A 19,400-nucleotide genomic window follows, 5' to 3' on the forward strand; every position below is an offset into this window, starting at 1 on the left:
AAGGGTCTCTTCTTTCCTATTGTGCCATTTGCCCCTACCTGACCCCTTCCTGTCACAGTCAAACCAGGGAACTGAATCCATGTACCCACATTCCTGCCCTCTAGACACCCTCTAGAAGAATTCTCATGGGCCATATCAGGACCCTGGGCAACAAAACAGCTCTAGTCTTTGATCCATTGGTGACTTATATGTCACAGATAAAACCACAGGCATGAGATTCCTAGTATCCAGAAACAGTTGGGTGTCCAAAATGCAAAGTCAAGGATAAAATTCTGGAAATGTGCTAAGGATCTAGCAGTGCACAGAAGTGGCCTCATGGTCTGTCTTCCATAAAAATCTGGGAGTTTATTGTTCAGTATCTAATAAAGACAGGAATTTTTGCTATTAGGTACCAACAACCACACCACTTTCTTCATTCTCAATCATAGAAACATATATGCACGAAAACAAAAGCCACCATCTTCTGCAATTAGGGCCATCTTGAAATTTCTAAAGGAAATGATTGGTTGGCATGGTGAACCCAAACAAGGATCTCAACTATGCAGAGGGAACAGGCTTTGTCCTGTGTGTGCAGTAAAAGGAACTTTTCTCTTCCATATCACAACACAAGGAGAGCTGAGCCAGGTCAAGACCTTCCAGGATGGACATTATCCGGACATGATGTTATGTAAGTCATCCTCTCCTGCCATCACAACAGGGGAGGCATTGAGCCTTACCCCACAAAAGGTGAAGTTTCAGTTGGGGAGTGGGGTACTTCTCTAACCCTCCCATCAGCCAGACCAGCCCCTAAGAGTAGAAGCTGGACTTTGAGCTCCCGTGCAGCTGCAGGTGGGTCTGGGAGGGGTGTCACAGCGTGAAGGAGGTGCTGAGTGAGAGGACAGTTTATGTTGAAGAATGTATCACTGTGTTATGTGTTTGGCTCCGGGACCCAGCTGACCGTCACAGGTGAGTCCATGTCTTTCCTCCGCTTTGGCTTCACACTGATCTCTGGGTTTGTTTTTCTGTCATTTCTGTCCTGCCTGGATCTGCCTGGGCTTACAACCTTTATCTATTGTGTCTTCCCTTTGAGACCTTCTGTGGAGGCTCCCCTCAATTGAAAAAGATCAGTGAAACTTTTTCCAATCTTGTTTTCTCACGGTGTCTCGTAAATCTCTATTCCTTTGCATTCTCCTTTGGCCTCCTGGGTCTGGGGGTCTCTAGGTGGGCAGCGGGACTATGGGATGGGGATGGGGTATGGAAAGGCTGAGCCTCTTTGTTTTGTCTCTTATGAGTTCTGAGGAGCCAGAGGGGAGCACTGAAGTGAGTTCTGGATCTGGGGACTAGAGGAAGGAGTGAAAAGGGATGAAAGGAAGGAGGAAAGTATGGAGGAAAGGCTTCGCATAAGACAGGGGTGCTCTCCCTCATACATGGGAATGGAGAGTTTCAGTAAGGCTTTAGGAGTAAGGGAATACACCAGAACCCCAGACACCCCTTGTACCACAATGGGAAGAAAGAGACCCGTAAGATGTATGCATTAGACTCCTAGGGACAGGGGACAGTCAAATCCTATAACTCTTCCAGTTCCTCTTAACAGAGACACATTGCCCTGAATAACTCCACAGGGAAGCAAGAACTCTCAGGCAGATTTCTGAGAGCTCAGACTGGAACATTCTTGGAACAATCTGCAAGGGATCTGCAGATTCCCTTGACAATTATCCAGGGTGATGTCCCTTTCCCTCTTTGTTCACCGCTGGTGTGAGTCAGAAGCTGCAGAAAGGTATCAGAGGACTGTGGGCAAGAAGCTCTGTCTGTTATGAGAATAAAGCATGAAAGCTAGACGACTGAAGTTGACTTGAGGGGAGAGAATGGGAAGAGGGCATTTCGGGGAACATTCAGATGGTCAGATATCCTGAGGGAAGATGAGTCCTCAAGACTGATGCCAGCAGGACCAGAACAGCTGACAGGACATGAGATCTGGGCTTAGCAGGTAAAGAGTCTAGTGAGCCTCATGTGAACAGGTCAAAGAGAGAACAGAACTGCCAGGTTAGGGCACTGAGATTCTCAACAGAGGTGAGTGATCCGAGCCACCACTGCCTGTCCTCAGGGGTCAAGCACCACCTGGTTTCTAGGCTGGATCTAGGCAGCTGAGTCCCTCATGACTCAGGTCAGGAGCTCTCACGATGGACTGTGAAGCACCAACCCCTTATTGCACCCTCACCGACCCTTTTCCTCTTGGCAGGTCAGCCCAAGTCTGCACCCTCAGTCACTCTCTTCCCACCGTCCTCTGAGGAGATCACTGAGGCCAAAAAGGCCACACTGGTGTGTCTGATGAACGACTTCTATCCCGGCTCTGTGACGGTGACCTGGAAGGCAGATGGCACCCCCATCAACCAGGGCATAGAGACCACCAAGCCGTCCAAACAGAGCAACAACAAGTATGCGGCCAGCAGCTACCTGAGCTTGACGCCCGCCAAGTGGCAATCTCACCGTGAGATCACCTGCCAGGTCACGCACGAAGGCAGCACCGTGGAGAAGACAGTGGGCCCTTCAGAGTGTTCTTAGGGCCCTTAGGTGCCACCAAAGGCATCATCCTCACCTCAACACCCACACCCTTTCCCCGGATCTCCAGTGTTCCCTGAGTCTGCTATAAGTCTGGACTCCCTCTTTCATATAACTACTATCCCTCAATAAAAATAAAATCATTTATCATATGATATGACTTCTTTGTCTGCTTTTGTCCCTGGTTGAATAATTAGGGGCCTTATTTATGTTTCCCTCAGCTATTGGGGGGTCTCAGTTTTCCATCCCATAGTGGGGTCAGTAAAATAATGTTGACAGCTAGAACTTTAAGACACTAGAACTTAGACTGTGACTTGGGAAAGGCTGTTTGGAATAACCTCAAAGGGGACTGTGTAATATCACCTGTGTTGCCTTACTGTTCCAGTCATGTAGGCTTTGTCACTGGACTACCCAAGCCTGCCAACAGCTCTGGAATGAGTAATTCCATGACTGAAAGGAGCTGGAAGTGTAAAGTTAAGGGTTGGAAGTGTCAGGAGAAAACTGGCAATAGACCTGGTCTGAATGTACTGGTCATCAGGTTGGACAGCAGGTTGGAAGTAGAACTCGGAATGAGCCACAGTGAGCCAGGTGCTAGTGAAATCCTGGAAAGAATGGTTTCCTCTGGAAACCTGGTTTGAATGGTCCTGATCAATGTTAGTATTATATTTGACTCTCTCTCCTTGTTACAATCAGTGGTTGTTTAAGCTCTGCTCAATAACACTCTTAATTAAGTCTTTCATACATGCTTGTTCTGGTTTATACCCCAGTTCCCTCATAATTCCACCCAGAACCAACTTCAGAATTCAAAATCCTCTTTTTTGAAATCCCAACCCGCTCTTAGGTTACCTTGAACTCAACCATGACCAGGCATATGAAAACATAAACCCAGCCTTTCTTACTTCTCAGTCTCACCTCAAGATCCTTGGCTTAGTAACAGGAATATTGGTATCTTAAAGAGTGTGCAGGGACCTTTATTTCTTCAGGCGAGTCAACAAGCTTGGGAATGTTGGGGTGCATGACATTAAGTTCTTCTGTAGGCCTTGGCAGTGTCTTAACCTTTATAACGACATTTGATATATGACCTTGTATACTTCAGAAGCCTTTCCAATACTTTCCTGAAGATATCATAACCATAGAAAACAAAATCTATATTGCTGTCACAGCTGATCTCCATGACGGAACAGATTCCAAATTTATTCCTAAAACTTAAGCCTTGCTTAAGGGACTCCTCTTTCCTATTGTGCCCTTTGCTTCTAACTGACCCCTTCCTGTCACAGTCAGACTAGGGAACTGAATACATGCACCCGTATTCCTGCCAGCTAGATTCTCCCCTGGGAAAATTCTCCCATTAGGCCATGTCAGGACCCTGACAATAGAACATCTCTATTCTCTGATACATTTGCGAATTATCTGTCTCAGATAACACCACAGGCATGAGACTACTAGTATCCAGAGGTAGTTTGGTGTCCAAAAGGCAAAGTCAAGGATAAAATTCTGGAAATGTGCCCTCATGGTCTGTCTTCCATAAAAATCTGGGAGTTTATTGTTCAGTATCTAATAAAGACAGAAATTTTTGCTATTATGTACCATCAACCATACCACTTCCTTCATTCTCAGTCATAGAAACACATATGCACACAAAAAAAGTCAACATCCTCTGCATATATGGCCATCTTCACATTTCTATAGGAATTGGTTGGCATGATGAACCCACCAAGGATCTCAACTATGCAGAGGGTACAGGCTCTGTCATGTGTGTGCAGTAAAGGGAAATGTTCTCTTCCATATCACAACCCAAGGAAAGCTGAAGCAGGGTCAAGACCTTCCAGAATGGACATTATCTGGACATGATGTGATGTAAGACATCCTCTCCTGCCATCACAACTGGGGAGGCATTGAGCCTTACCCCACAAAAGGTGAAGTTTCAGTTGGGGAGGGGGGTACTTCTCTAACCCTCCCATCAGCCAGACCAGCCCCTAAGAGTAGAAGCTGGACTTTGGGCTCCCGTGCAACTGCAGGTGGGTCTGGGAGGGGTGTCACAGCGTGAAGGAGGTGCTGAGTGAGAGGACAGTTTATGTTGAAGAATGTATCACTGTGTTATGTGTTTGGCTCCGGGACCCAGCTGACCGTCACAGGTGAGTCCATGTCTTTCCTCCGCTTTGGCATCACACTGATCTCTGGGTTTGTTTTTCTGTCATTTCTGCCCTGCCTGGATCTGCCTGGGCTTACAACCTTTATCTATTGTGTCTTCCCTTTGAGCCCTTCTGTGGAGGCTCCCACTCACTTGAAAATGATCAGTGAAATTTTTCCAATCTTGTTTTCTCAGGGTGTCTCGTAAATCTCTATCCCTTTGCATTCTCCTTTGGCCTCCTGGGTCTGGGGGTCTCTAGGTGGGCAGCGGGTCTATGGGATGGGGATGGGGTGTGGAAATGATGATCCTCTTTGTTTTGTCTCTTATGAGTTTTGAGGGCCCAGAGAGGAGCTCTGAAGTTAGCCCTAGATCTAACTTCAGGAAGGAGTAAAAAGGGCACAGTATGGAGGAAAGGCTTTGCGTGAGAAAGGGGTGCTCTCCCTGAAACAGGGGAATGGAGGAGAGCCCTGGGTCTGGGGACTGGAAAGAGGTGCTTTCCCTGTCTCATGGCAATGGAGGAGGGTCTCGTAAGGGAATACACTAGAACCCCAGGACCACACTGTACTACCATGGGAGAAAGAGACCAGTAAGATGTGTGCATTAGACTCCTATGGACAGGAGACAATCAAATCCTATAACTTCTATAGTTCCTCTTAACAGAGTCACATTGCCCTGAATAACTCCACAGAGAAGCAAGAGCTCTCAGGCAGATTTCTTAGAGCTCACACTGGAACATTCTTGGAACAATCTGCAAAGGATCTGCAGATTCCCTTGACAATTATCCAGGGTGATGTCCCTTTCCCTCTTTGTTCACTGCTGGTGTGAGTCAGAAGCTGCAGAAAAGTATCAGAGGACTGTGGGCAAGAAGCTCTGTCTGTTATGAGAATAAAGCATGAAAGCTAGACGCCTGAAGTTGACTGAGGGGAGAGAAGGGGAAGAGGGCATTTCGGGGAACATCTCAGACGGTCAGATATCCTGAGGGAAGATGAGTCCTCAAGACTGATGCCAGCAGGACCAGAACAGCTGACAGGACATGAGATCAGGGCTTAGCAGGTAAAGAGTCAAGTGAGCCTCATGTGAACAGGTCAAAGAGAGAACAGAACTGCCAGGTTAGGGCACTGAGAGTCTCAACAGAGGTGAGTGATCCGAGCCACCACTGCCTGGCCTCAGGGGTCAAGCACCACCTGGTTTCTAGGCTGGATCTAGGCAGCTGGGTCCCCCATGACTCAGGTCAGGAGCTCTCACGATGGACTCTGAAGGACTAACCCTTTATTGCACCCTCATCGACCCTTTTCCTCTTGGCAGGTCAGCCCAAGTCTGCACCCTCAGTCACTCTCTTCCCACCGTCCTCTGAGGAGATCACTGAGGCCAAAAAGGCCACACTGGTGTGTCTGATGAACGACTTCTATCCCGGCTCTGTGACGGTGACCTGGAAGGCAGATGGCACCCCCATCAACCAGGGCATAGAGACCACCAAGCCATCCAAACAGAGCAACAACAAGTATGCGGCCAGCAGCTACCTGAGCTTGACGCCCGCCAAGTGGCAATCTCACCGTGAGATCACCTGCCAGGTCACGCACGAAGGCAGCACCGTGGAGAAGACAGTGGGCCCTTCAGAGTGTTCTTAGGGCCCTTAGGTGCCACCAAAGGCATCATCCTCACCTCAACACCACACCCTTTCCCCAGATCTCCAGTTTTCCCTGAGTCTGCTATAAGTCTGGACTCCCTCTTTCATGTAACTACTATCCCTCAATAAAAATAAAATCATTTATCATATGATATGAATTCTTTGTCTGCTTTTATTCCTAGTTGAATAATTAGAGACCCTAATTATTTATGTTTCCCTCGGCTATTGGGTGGGGTCTCAGTTTTCCATCCCATAGTGGGGTCAGTAAAATAATGTTGACATCTAGAACTTTAGGACACTAGAACTTAGACTGTGACTTGGGAAAGGCTGTTTGGAATAAATCTCAAAGGGGACTGTGTAATATCACCTGTGTTGCCTTACTGTTCCAGTCATGTAGGCTTTGTCACTGGACTACCCAAGCCTGCCAACAGCTCTGGAATGAGTAATTCCATGACTGAAAGGAGCTGGAAGTGTAAAGTTAAGGGTTGGAAGTGTCAGGAGAAAACTGGCAATAGACCTGGTCTGAATGTACTGGTCATCAGGTTGGACAGCAGGTTGGAAGTAGAACTGGGAATGAGCCACAGTGAGCCAGGTGCTAGTGAAATCCTGGAAAGAATGGTTTCCTCTGGAAACCTGGTTTGAATGGTCCTGATCAATGTTAGTATTATATTTGACTCTCTCTCCTTGTTACAATCAGTGGTTGTTTAAGCTCTGCTCAATAACACTCTTAATTAAGTCTTTCATACATGCTTGTTCTGGTTTATACCCCAGTTCCCTCATAATTCCACCCAGAACCAACTTCAGAATTCAAAATCCTCTTTTTTGAGATCCCAACCCGCTCTTAGGTTACCTTGAACTCAACCATGACCAGGCATATGAAAACATAAACCCAGCCTTTCTTACTTCTCAGTCTCACCTCAAGATCCTTGGCTTAGTAACAGGAATATTGGTATCTTAAAGAGTGTGCAGGGACCTTTATTTCTTCAGGCGAGTCAACAAGCTTGGGAATGTTGGGGGGCATGACATTAAGTTCTTCTGTAGGCCTTGGCAGTGTCTTAACCTTTATAACGACATTTGATATATGACCTTGTATACTTCAGAAGCCTTTCCAATACTTTCCTGAAGATATCATAACCATAGAAAACAAAATCTATATTGCTGTCACAGCTGATCTCCATGACGGAACAGATTCCAAATTTATTCCTAAAACTTAAGCCTTGCTTAAGGGACTCCTCTTTCCTATTGTGCCCTTTGCTTCTAACTGACCCCTTCCTGTCACAGTCAGACTAGGGAACTGAATACATGCACCCGTATTCCTGCCAGCTAGATTCTCCCCTGGGAAAATTCTCCCATTAGGCCATGTTAGGACCCTGACAATAGAACATCTCTATTCTCTGATACATTTGCGAATTATCTGTCTCAGATAACACCACAGGCATGAGACTACTAGTATCCAGAGGCAGTTTGGTGTCCCAAAGGCAAAGTCAAGGATAAAATTCTGGAAATGTGCCAAGGAACTAGAAGTACACAGAAATGGCCTCATGGTCTGTCTTCCACAAAAATCTGGGAGTTTATTGTTCAGTATCTAATAAAGACAGAAATTTTTGCTGTTATGTACCATCAACCATACCACTTCCTTCATTCTCAGTCATAGAAACACATATGCACACAAAAAAAGTCAACATCTTCTGCATATATGGCCATCTTCACATTTCTACAGGAATTGGTTGGCATGATGAACCCACCAAGGATCTCAACTATGCAGAGGGTACAGGCTCTGTCATGTGTGTGCAGTAAAGGGAAATGTTCTCTTCCATATCACAACCCAAGGAAAGCTGAAGCAGGGTCAAGACCTTCCAGAATGGACATTATCTGGACATGATGTGATGTAAGACATCCTCTCCTGCCATCACAACTGGGGAGGCATTGAGCCTTACCCCACAAAAGGTGAAGTTTCAGTTGGGGAGGGGGGTACTTCTCTAACCCTCCCATCAGCCAGACCAGCCCCTAAGAGTAGAAGCTGGACTTTGGGCTCCCGTGCAACTGCAGGTGGGTCTGGGAGGGGTGTCACAGCGTGAAGGAGGTGCTGAGTGAGAGGACAGTTTATGTTGAAGAATGTATCACTGTGTTATGTGTTTGGCTCCGGGACCCAGCTGACCGTCACAGGTGAGTCCATGTCTTTCCTCCGCTTTGGCATCACACTGATCTCTGGGTTTGTTTTTCTGTCATTTCTGCCCTGCCTGGATCTGCCTGGGCTTACAACCTTTATCTATTGTGTCTTCCCTTTGAGCCCTTCTGTGGAGGCTCCCACTCACTTGAAAATGATCAGTGAAATTTTTCCAATCTTGTTTTCTCAGGGTGTCTCGTAAATCTCTATCCCTTTGCATTCTCCTTTGGCCTCCTGGGTCTGGGGGTCTCTAGGTGGGCAGCGGGACTATGGGATGGGGATGGGGTGTGGAAATGATGATCCTCTTTGTTTTGTCTCTTATGAGTTTTGAGGGCCCAGAGAGGAGCTCTGAAGTTAGCCCTAGATCTAACTTCAGGAAGGAGTAAAAAGGGCACAGTATGGAGGAAAGGCTTTGCGTGAGAAAGGGGTGCTCTCCCTGAAACAGGGGAATGGAGGAGAGCCCTGGGTCTGGGGACTGGAAAGAGGTGCTTTCCCTGTCTCATGGCAATGGAGGAGGGTCTCGTAAGGGAATACACTAGAACCCCAGGACCACACTGTACTACCATGGGAGAAAGAGACCAGTAAGATGTGTGCATTAGACTCCTAGGGACAGGAGACAATCAAATCCTATAACTTCTATAGTTCCTCTTAACAGAGACACATTCCCCTGAATAACTCCACAGAGAAGCAAGAGCTCTCAGGCAGATTTCTTAGAGCTCACACTGGAACATTCTTGGAACAATCTGCAAAGGATCTGCAGATTCCCTTGACAATTATCCAGGGTGATGTCCCTTTCCCTCTTTGTTCACTGCTGGTGTGAGTCAGAAGCTGCAGAAAGGTATCAGAGGACTGTGGGCAAGAAGCTCTGTCTGTTATGAGAATAAAGCATGAAAGCTAGACGCCTGAAGTGGACTTGAGGGGAGAGAATGGGAAGAGGGCATTTCGGGGAACATCTCAGACGGTCAGATATCCTGAGGGAAGATGAGTCCTCAAGACTGATGCCAGCAGGACCAGAACAGCTGACAGGACATGAGATCAGGGCTTAGCAGGTAAAGAGTCAAGTGAGCCTCATGTGAACAGGTCAACGAGAGAACAGAACTGCCAGGTTAGGGCACTGAGAGTCTCAACAGAGGTGAGTGATCCGAGCCACCACTGCCTGTCCTCAGGGGTCAAGCACCACCTGGTTTCTAGGCTGGATCTAGGCAGCTGGGTCCCCCATGACTCAGGTCAGGAGCTCTCACGATGGACTCTGAAGGACTAACCCTTTATTGCACCCTCATCGACCCTTTTCCTCTTGGCAGGTCAGCCCAAGTCTGCACCCTCAGTCACTCTCTTCCCACCGTCCTCTGAGGAGATCACTGAGGCCAAAAAGGCCACACTGGTGTGTCTGATGAACGACTTCTATCCCGGCTCTGTGACGGTGACCTGGAAGGCAGATGGCACCCCCATCAACCAGGGCATAGAGACCACCAAGCCGTCCAAACAGAGCAACAACAAGTATGCGGCCAGCAGCTACCTGAGCTTGACGCCCGCCAAGTGGCAATCTCACCGTGAGATCACCTGCCAGGTCACGCACGAAGGCAGCACCGTGGAGAAGACAGTGGGCCCTTCAGAGTGTTCTTAGGGCCCTTAGGTGCCACCAAAGGCATCATCCTCACCTCAACACCCACACCCTTTCCCCGGATCTCCAGTGTTCCCTGAGTCTGCTATAAGTCTGGACTCCCTCTTTCATGTAACTACTATCCCTCAATAAAAATAAAATCATTTATCATATGATATGAATTCTTTGTCTGCTTTTATTCCTAGTTGAATAATTAGAGACCCTAATTGTTTATGTTTCCCTCGGCTATTGGGTGGGGTCTCAGTTTTCCATCCCATAGTGGGGTCAGTAAAATAATGTTGACATCTAGAACTTTAGGACACTAGAACTTAGACTGTGACTTGGGAAAGGCTGTTTGGAATAAATCTCAAAGGGGACTGTGTAATATCACCTGTGTTGCCTTACTGTTCCAGTCATGTAGGCTTTGTCACTGGACTACCCAAGCCTGCCAACAGCTCTGGAATGAGTAATTCCATGACTGAAAGGAGCTGGAAGTGTAAAGTTAAGGGTTGGAAGTGTCAGGAGAAAACTGGCAATAGACCTGGTCTGAATGTACTGGTCATCAGGTTGGACAGCAGGTTGGAAGTAGAACTGGGAATGAGCCACAGTGAGCCAGGTGCTAGTGAAATCCTGGAAAGAATGGTTTCCTCTGGAAACCTGGTTTGAATGGTCCTGATCAATGTTAGTATTATATTTGACTCTCTCTCCTTGTTACAATCAGTGGTTGTTTAAGCTCTGCTCAATAACACTCTTAATTAAGTCTTTCATACATGCTTGTTCTGGTTTATACCCCAGTTCCCTCATAATTCCACCCAGAACCAACTTCAGAATTCAAAATCCTCTTTTTTGAGATCCCAACCCACTCTTAGGTTACCTTGAACTCAACCATGACCAGGCATATGAAAACATAAACCCAGCCTTTCTTACTTCTCAGTCTCACCTCAAGATCCTTGGCTTAGTAACAGGAATATTGGTATCTTAAAGAGTGTGCAGGGACCTTTATTTCTTCAGGCGAGTCAACAAGCTTGGGAATGTTGGGGGGCATGACATTAAGTTCTTCTGTAGGCCTTGGCAGTGTCTTAACCTTTATAACGACATTTGATATATGACCTTGTATACTTCAGAAGCCTTTCCAATACTTTCCTGAAGATATCATAACCATAGAAAACAAAATCTATATTGCTGTCACAGCTGATCCCCATGACGGAACAGATTCCAAATTTATTCCTAAAACTTAAGCCTTGCTTAAGGGACTCCTCTTTCCTATTGTGCCCTTTGCTTTTAACTGACCCCTTCCTGTCACAGTCAGACTAGGGAACTGAATACATGCACCCGTATTCCTGCCAGCTAGATTCTCCCCTGGGAATATTCTCCCATTAGGCCATGTTAGGACCCTGGGCAATAGAACATCTCTATTCTCTGATACATTTGCGAATTATCTGTCTCAGATAACACCACAGGCACGAGACTACTAGTATCCAGAGGTAGTTTGGTGTCCCAAAGGCAAAGTCAAGGATAAAATTCTGGAAATGTGCCAAGGAACTAGAAGTACACAGAAATGGCCTCATGGTCTGTCTTCCACAAAAATCTGGGAGTTTATTGTTCAGTATCTAATAAAGACAGAAATTTTTGCTATTATGTACCATCAACCATACCACTTCCTTCATTCTCAGTCATAGAAACACATATGCACAAAAATAAAAGTCAACATCTTCTGCATATATGGCCATCTTCACATTTCTACAGGAATTGGTTGGCATGATGAACCCACCAAGGATCTCAACTATGCAGAGGGTACAGGCTCTGTCATGTGTGTGCAGTAAAGGGAAATGTTCTCTTCCATATCACAACCCAAGGAAAGCTGAATTAGGGTCAAGACCTTCCAGAATGGACATTATCTGGACATGATGTAAGACATCTTCTCCTGCCATCACCACAGGGGAGGCATTGAGCCTTACCCCACAAAAGGTGAAGTTTCAGTTGGGGAGTGGGGTACTTCTCTAACCCTCCCATCAGCCAGACCAGCCCCTAAGAGTAGAAGCTGGACTTTGGGCTCCCGTGCAGCTGCAGGTGGGTCTGGGAGGGGTGTCACAGCGTGAAGGAGGTGCTGAGTGAGAGGACAGTTTATGTTGAAGAATGTATCACTGTGTTATGTGTTTGGCTCCGGGACCCAGCTGACCGTCACAGGTGAGTCCATGTCTTTCCTCCGCTTTGGCATCACACTGATCTCTGGGTTTGTTTTTCTGTCATTTCGGCCCTGCCTGGATCTGCCTGGGCTTACAACCTTTATCTATTGTGTCTTCCCTTTGAGCCCTTCTGTGGAGGCTCCCACTCACTTGAAAAAGATCAGTGAAATTTTTCCAATCTTGTTTTCTCACGGTGTCTCGTAAATCTCTATTCCTTTGCATTCTCCTTTGGCCTCCTGGGTCTGGGGGTTTCTAGGTGGGCAGCGGGACTATGGGATGGGGATGGGGTATGGAAAAGCTGAGCCTCTTTGTTTTGTCTCTTATGAGTTCTGAGGAGCCAGAGGGGAGCTCTGAAGTGAGCGCTAGATCTGGGGACTAGAGGAAGGAGTGAAAAGGGATGAAAGGAAGGAGGATAGTATGGAGGAAAGGCTTCGCATAAGACAGGGGTGCTCTCCCTCATACATGGGAATGGAGAGTTTCAGTAAGGTTTTAGGAGTAAGGGAATACACCAGAACCCCAGACACCCCTTGTACCACAATGGGAAGAAAGAGACCAGTAAGATGTATGCATTAGACTCCTAGGGACAGGGGACAGTCAAATCCTATAACTCTTCCAGTTCCTCTTAACAGAGACACATTGCCCTGAATAACTCCACAGGGAAGCAAGAACTCTCAGGCAGATTTCTGAGAGCTCAGACTGGAACATTCTTGGAACAATCTGCAAGGGATCTGCAGATTCCCTTGACAATTATCCAGGGTGATGTCCCTTTCCCTCTTTGTTCACCGCTGGTGTGAGTCAGAAGCTGCAGAAAGGTATCAGAGGACTGTGGGCAAGAAGCTCTGTCTGTTATGAGAATAAAGCATGAAAGCTAGACGCCTGAAGTTGACTTGAGGGGAGAGAATGGGAAGAGGGCATTTCGGGGAACATTCAGATGGTCAGATATCCTGAGGGAAGATGAGTCCTCAAGACTGATGCCAGCAGGACCAGAACAGCTGACAGGATATGAGATCTGGGCTTAGCAGGTAAAGAGTCTAGTGAGCCTCATGTGAACAGGTCAAAGAGAGAACAGAACTGCCAGGTTAGGGCACTGAGATTCTCAACAGAGGTGAGTGATCCGAGCCACTGCTGCCTGGCCTCAGGGTCAAGCACCACCTGGTTTCTAGGCTGGATCTAGGCAGCTGAGTCCCCCATGACTGAGGTCAGGAGCTCTCACGATGGACTCTGAAGCACCAACCCCTTATTGCACCCTCACCGACCCTTTTCCTCTTGGCAGGTCAGCCCAAGTCTGCACCCTCAGTCACTCTCTTCCCACCGTCCTCTGAGGAGATCACTGAGGCCAAAAAGGCCACACTGGTGTGTCTGATGAACGACTTCTATCCCGGCTCTGTGACGGTGACCTGGAAGGCAGATGGCACCCCCATCAACCAGGGCATAGAGACCACCAAGCCATCCAAACAGAGCAACAACAAGTATGCGGCCAGCAGCTACCTGAGCTTGACGCCCGCCAAGTGGCAATCTCACCGTGAGATCACCTGCCAGGTCACGCACGAAGGCAGCACCGTGGAGAAGACAGTGGGCCCTTCAGAGTGTTCTTAGGGCCCTTAGGTGCCACCAAAGGCATCATCCTCACCTCAACACCCACACCCTTTCCCCAGATCTCCAGTGTTCCCTGAGTCTGCTATAAGTCTGGACTCCCTCTTTCATATAACTACTATCCCTCAATAAAAATAAAATCATTTATCATATGATATGACTTCTTTGTCTGCTTTTGTCCCTGGTTGAATAATTAGGGACCCATACAATCAAGAATGAGAACTTTTATATTATTCTACAAGCACAACAGTGAAAACCTCATGCCATTGGGTCAAGTACCAAGGGGAGGAAATTATCAGGCAGACCTGGGACCTGGGGTACAATCCTCTTTCTATGGCGAGTTTGAGTGACATGGGGCAAGGCAGGGGCTTGGGTCTGTGAGTAAATCAGCGAAAAAGAGTCAGGTCCTCTGGAACAAAATGTAGGTGGCCTAGAGCAAGTTAGGCTCTGGATAAGATTTGGGATCCAGTAATTTGTTGGAAAACAGGTTATTTGTTGAGAAAGAGACTTCATGGCCCCCTTGCTTACTGGGGGTCTCAGTTTTCCATCCCATAGTGGGGTCAGCAAAATAATGTTGACACCCAGAACTTTAAGCTCCTTCTCATCTTAGACTGTGACTTGGAGAAAGGTTGGCTGGGATAAATCTCAAAGGAGACTGTTTCATATCACCTGTGTTGCCTTACTCTTACAGTCATTGTAGCTTTGTCACTGGATTACCCAAGCTTCCCAGAAGCTCTGGTATAGGTAATTCCATGATTGAAAGTAGCTGGAAGAGTAAAGTTAACGATTGAAAGTGTCAGGAGAACACTGGTAATATACCTAGACTGAATGTACTGGTCATCTGGTTCGACAGCAGGTTGAAGTTGAACTGGGAATGAGCCACAGTGAGCCAGGTGCTAGTGAAATCCTGGAAAGAATAGTTTCCTCTGGAAACCTGGTTTGAATGGTTCAATGTTAGAATTATATCTGACTCTCTCTTCTTGGTACAATCACTGGTTGTTTAAGCTCTGTTCAATGACACTCTCAACCTAGTCTTTCATACCTTCTTGTTCTGGTTATATCACCAGTTCCCTCAAAATTTCACCCATAACCAACTTTAGAATTCAACATCTTCTTTTTTGAGATCCCAACCCCCTATTTGGTTACCTTGAACATAACCATGACCAGATACAATAAAAATTTAAACCCAGCCTTTCTTACTTTCCAGTCTCACCTCAAGATCCCTGGGTTAGTAACAGGAATATTGGTGTCTTAAGGAGTGTTGCAGGATTTCTTTTTTTGTTCAGGAGAGTCAACAAGTTTAGGAATTATTGGGATGCATGAAATTAAGTTCTTCTGTAGGCCTTGGCAGTTTCTTAACATGGACAAGGACATTAATATATGACCTTGTACACTTCAGAAGCCTTTCCATACTTCCTTGAAGACATCATAACTATGGATCACTAACCTATATTGGTGTCACAGCTGGGTCCCTTGATAGAAACATTTCCAACTCCATTCTCAAATCTTAAGTCTTGTTTAACGGTCTCTTCTTTCCTATTGTGCCCTCTGCCTTTACCTGACCCCTTCCTGTCACAGTCAGACCAGGGACCTGAATCCATGTCTCTGAATCTCTGCCCTATAGACTTCTCCCTGGGAGAAATATCCCACATGGGCCATATCAGCACCCTGGGCAACAGAACAGCTCTGTTCTCTGATCCATTTGTGACTTATCTGTCACAGACAACATCACAGGCATGAGATTCCTAGTATCCAGAGGCAGTTGATTGTCCAAAAGATAAAGTCAAGGTGTTCTTAGGACCCAAGTGACACCACTCCTAAGTACCTGAAGCAGGAGACTCCAAAAGGGTATCTTCTTTCCCACCTCAGTCATTCCCAAATCTTCCCTCTGAAATAATTCTCAATAAAATATCTTTGTTCACAATCACAGATCAAGGTTTCTGCTCTTTTTGTTCAACATTCTCCCTTTGTTTATTTATTCCTTTATTCTAATAAGAATTCAGAATTTCTTTTGTACGCTGGAAAGCAAAGCTAGAATGTGTACTCTTCATTTACCTGCGCTGTATTTCCCCTCTGTCACCCACATAACTTCTAGTATTAACAATTTGGGGCATTGCTACAGTGGTTATGATCCACTTCCTACCCTTTTTTTCATCCTACTTCTTTCAGCCATATCTACTTTTCATTGTCTAAGTGATTCTTGGTCCTTCAGGATGATTTGTGAGCTCCCTTATTGTGAATGAATATTCTGTTACTACATTTTGAATCACCGTTTATCTCAAGGGTTTCTGTACTCATCAGATGGAATTTTCACTGAAATTTTGGCTTCTTTGACTCACCTTCTCACCTTTCTAGGGCGCACTTCCTTTTTTTACTGGACTATCCTTCTTCTCATGGAGATTGCCCTCTTCCCCCTACCCCTGCCTTCCCTGTCATACTTACTGAAATGCCCTCAGTCCTGCATTCCTTTCCCCTTGTCACTCTCAAATGAAGAGTCTCCCTGCCCAAGTTCTCCTTCCCCATGTATATAATGGTTCCCTGCTATGTACATGACCCTGGAATCAAGAATCACCTTTGCTCTCTGACCTCTTTGATGGCCTGTCCATCAATAACCTCCACCTCCACTCAAAAGCAAGTGTTCAAATGTCCAGGGGTGGGCCACGGACCTCAGTTCAATTTCAAGGTACAGATTCTAGAAGTGTGCCATGGACCTGTCTATGGCCAGAAGCACAGTTTAGGAAATGGAATGAGGTCTGAGAACCAAGGATGTTGTCTAGCAGCTTATGCAGGACTTGGACCTAATACATTCACATAGACACTCATATATGTGCTAGAGTTTTCACAACCCTTGCAAAGTTCAGAGTGTTTTCAGAGCTGTGGTGGCCTGAGTCTTTCCAGGGGCCTCAACTCTGCAGAGACCCTATCATCTCCATGCAGTAAGCAGAAATTTTTTTCTTCCTCTATGTCACATTCCTAAATAGACTGAGACAGGGATATAGATGCTACCAGGTTCTAAATAGCCAGGATATAGAGCACAACATCAGACATTCCCTTTGCCCTCAACAAATGGGGATGGAAGGCATGTGACCCTCCAAGAGAAGTGGCTGGTGGGGAGGGGACCCCTCCTCTAACTGTTTCATCTGTCAAGCCAATGCCATGAGAAGAAGCTGGACATTGAGTTCCCATGAAGCCACATGTGGTCTCGTGCATTTTATCGAGTGGTAGGGTGCAGATTACAGAAAGGTTAATGTTAGAGAGTATATCACTGTTTCATGTTTTTCATAGCGAGACAGAGCTAACAATCCTAGGTGAGTCTTTCCCTTTTCCCTCTTACTTGGGGTCTAGCACTAAACTTGGTTCTATTTTTCCTTCCTTTCAGGTTTGGATCTGAATCTCTGGAAACCTCTGACCTTCATTGCTTGTTTGCACATTTCCTGCCTTTTCAGGCATCTGGTGGTGACTGAATGGAACAATTCCAGGCACCTCTTCCTACCCTCCTCAGAGTGACCCAGAGCATGCGCCCTCCCTCTCTCCTTCCCTCCCTCCTTCTCTCTCTGTCTCTCTGTCTCTCTCTGTTTCTCTGTCTCTTCTCTCTCTTTCTCTGTCTCTCTCTCTGTCTCTCTCTCTCTCTTATTTTTCCCTCTGGAAATAGATGTTTTTAGTTTTCCCCTAGGAGATTTCCTCTAAAATTTCTCATAGAAAATTCCAGAACAGTGTTCAGGGCAGCATTGTCATCTTTTGTATACTTGTTCTCTTTGTGGTCCGTGTCCTCCTATACAAGAACCCACTAACCTGGGTTCCCTGTGGGAACCAGGGTAATGCCTGTGCATTCTCATCTCTGGAATTCTGGAATCTCATATTCCATGACTATTGGCAAGAAACTTACACATAATTGAGGAGAGCCTGAAACAAGGATAGGTGGGGTCCTTGAATAAGAACAAAGATGCCCAGGACAAACAGATTCACCAAGGCCAGATGGCACCCAATATCAGGGGTAACAGAGAGTGAGATGGTGAACAATGAGGACATGTTAATCTGGAAAACATTGAAGACACAGAGGTGACCAAGAACTTCTGTTTGACAGGGAGATTCTAACAATTGTCCTAGAAGGGCTCACTCCTTTTCTGCCTAATTTATCTATATCTATGATTCTACTCATAGGTGTTTCCAGATCTTTAATTTTTTAACTGATTTTTATTTGGGAGACCTGTGAATATCAGGGGTCACATCTGACTCAGTGCTCTGGGACCATGCCTGGTGGTGCTCAGGGAGGTACCGTATACAGATATGTCTTGATCTGAATGACTTGATCTCTTGTTCTCTCTGTCTCTGTCTCTGTCTCTGTTTCTGTCTGTCTCTGTCTGTCTGTCTGTCTGTCTGTCTGTCTGTCTCTCTCTCTCTCTCTCTCTCTCTCTCTCTCTCTCATTTTGTTTCTCACCCTTGAGGTCATTTATTTGTAAGTGTTGATATATTTATTTATTTTTGGATTTTGCTGAGGGCCTTTCCTGGTACTATGTGCAGGAATAACCCCTGGTGGTGCTCAGTAGACCAAATGTGTCATCAGGGTTTCAAACCAGGATTGCAGCCACCACAGCCATGTACAAAGCAAGTGCCCTACTTTCTGCACCTACTTTCTCTACACTCCTAATTCTTTTTCATTTATCCAGCATTCTATGATGGGTAAGGAAAATCTATGACCTCCAGGGGAAAAGTGTTGCTCCAGGCCTCCCCCAGAAAGTAGACTAGAGCATCCATCCTTCAGATCTGTCCTCTCCTTCCACTCACTCCTCCCTTCACACAGAGTCATTTCCTTCCTGTCACATCCTTGGTACAAGCTGGCCAAGATGAGTGAAGCACAGTGGAGTCCCCCTCCCTGACCCTGTTCTGTTACTCCCCAATCTTTATTTTTTCTTTCCTCAATCTGGAACCAATGTTCTTGTCTAAAAGCAGCCTGCTACAGGCCTTCAACCCTAAGCCTTGGAATGACCTCTTATTCTTGCCCAGACAAGTTTTTTCAAACCTTCACTACCTTCCTATCACTGTCCACAAGGGCCCGGATGCTCCAGCAGTATCGGTGCCATAGGCTCTGTCATCTGGGCCCACTTCACTTCCTCTCCTGTGAGCATGTTGGGGGATGTAAGAGAATTAGGGAGAAAGTATCCAGCAAAATGTTTCACAAAATGCCTTCTAAGAGCTTCAGATTCTTTCCAGAATAAGTTCTAAGCTCCCCATCAACCAAACTGAGAAAGGAAAATGGCGCCTTCTGACCGTTTTCTTACTCTACTGGTAAACAAAGCCTTGACTTCAGGAGACTGGTGCCTCAACACTGAAGCAAGGCAGCTTGTGCTCAAATGAAAAGACATTTCACTTGGTATCCAAGCCATAGTACATAAGGCATAGCATTTGTCTTGCATGTGGTCAACCCTGGTTCAATCCCTGGCATCCCATATGGTCCCCAGGAGTAATTTCTGAGTGCAGAGCCAGATCTCCTGAGAACTGCTGGTTATGGCTCCAAAACAAGCAAACAACCAAAAACCAAGCTATACTTGAGTCCTCAA

General features: G+C 46.3%; 4 gene segments (V, D, J or C); all 4 read left to right on the forward strand.

Moving 5' to 3' along the window:
- The first annotated feature begins 834 nt into the window (after positions 1–834).
- On the forward strand, positions 835–2,676 carry LOC129407113 (immunoglobulin lambda constant 6-like). The segment is given in 2 exon segments: positions 835–945; positions 2,219–2,676. Coding segments are annotated over 2 exon segments (384 nt in total).
- Positions 2,677–4,582: 1,906 nt separating this feature from the next.
- LOC129407102 (immunoglobulin lambda constant 6-like) lies at positions 4,583–6,362 on the forward strand. The segment is given in 2 exon segments: positions 4,583–4,673; positions 5,975–6,362. Coding segments are annotated over 2 exon segments (384 nt in total).
- A 1,989-nt stretch (positions 6,363–8,351) lies between these two features.
- Positions 8,352–10,213, forward strand: LOC129407101 (immunoglobulin lambda constant 6-like). The segment is given in 2 exon segments: positions 8,352–8,462; positions 9,765–10,213. Coding segments are annotated over 2 exon segments (384 nt in total).
- Positions 10,214–12,159: 1,946 nt separating this feature from the next.
- Positions 12,160–13,975, forward strand: LOC129407098 (immunoglobulin lambda constant 6-like). The segment is given in 2 exon segments: positions 12,160–12,250; positions 13,523–13,975. Coding segments are annotated over 2 exon segments (384 nt in total).
- Positions 13,976–19,400: the final 5,425 nt, after the last annotated feature.

The sequence above is a fragment of the Sorex araneus genome, chromosome 9 (assembly GCF_027595985.1).
Source record: "Sorex araneus isolate mSorAra2 chromosome 9, mSorAra2.pri, whole genome shotgun sequence".
NCBI classification, from domain to species: domain Eukaryota; kingdom Metazoa; phylum Chordata; class Mammalia; order Eulipotyphla; family Soricidae; genus Sorex; species Sorex araneus.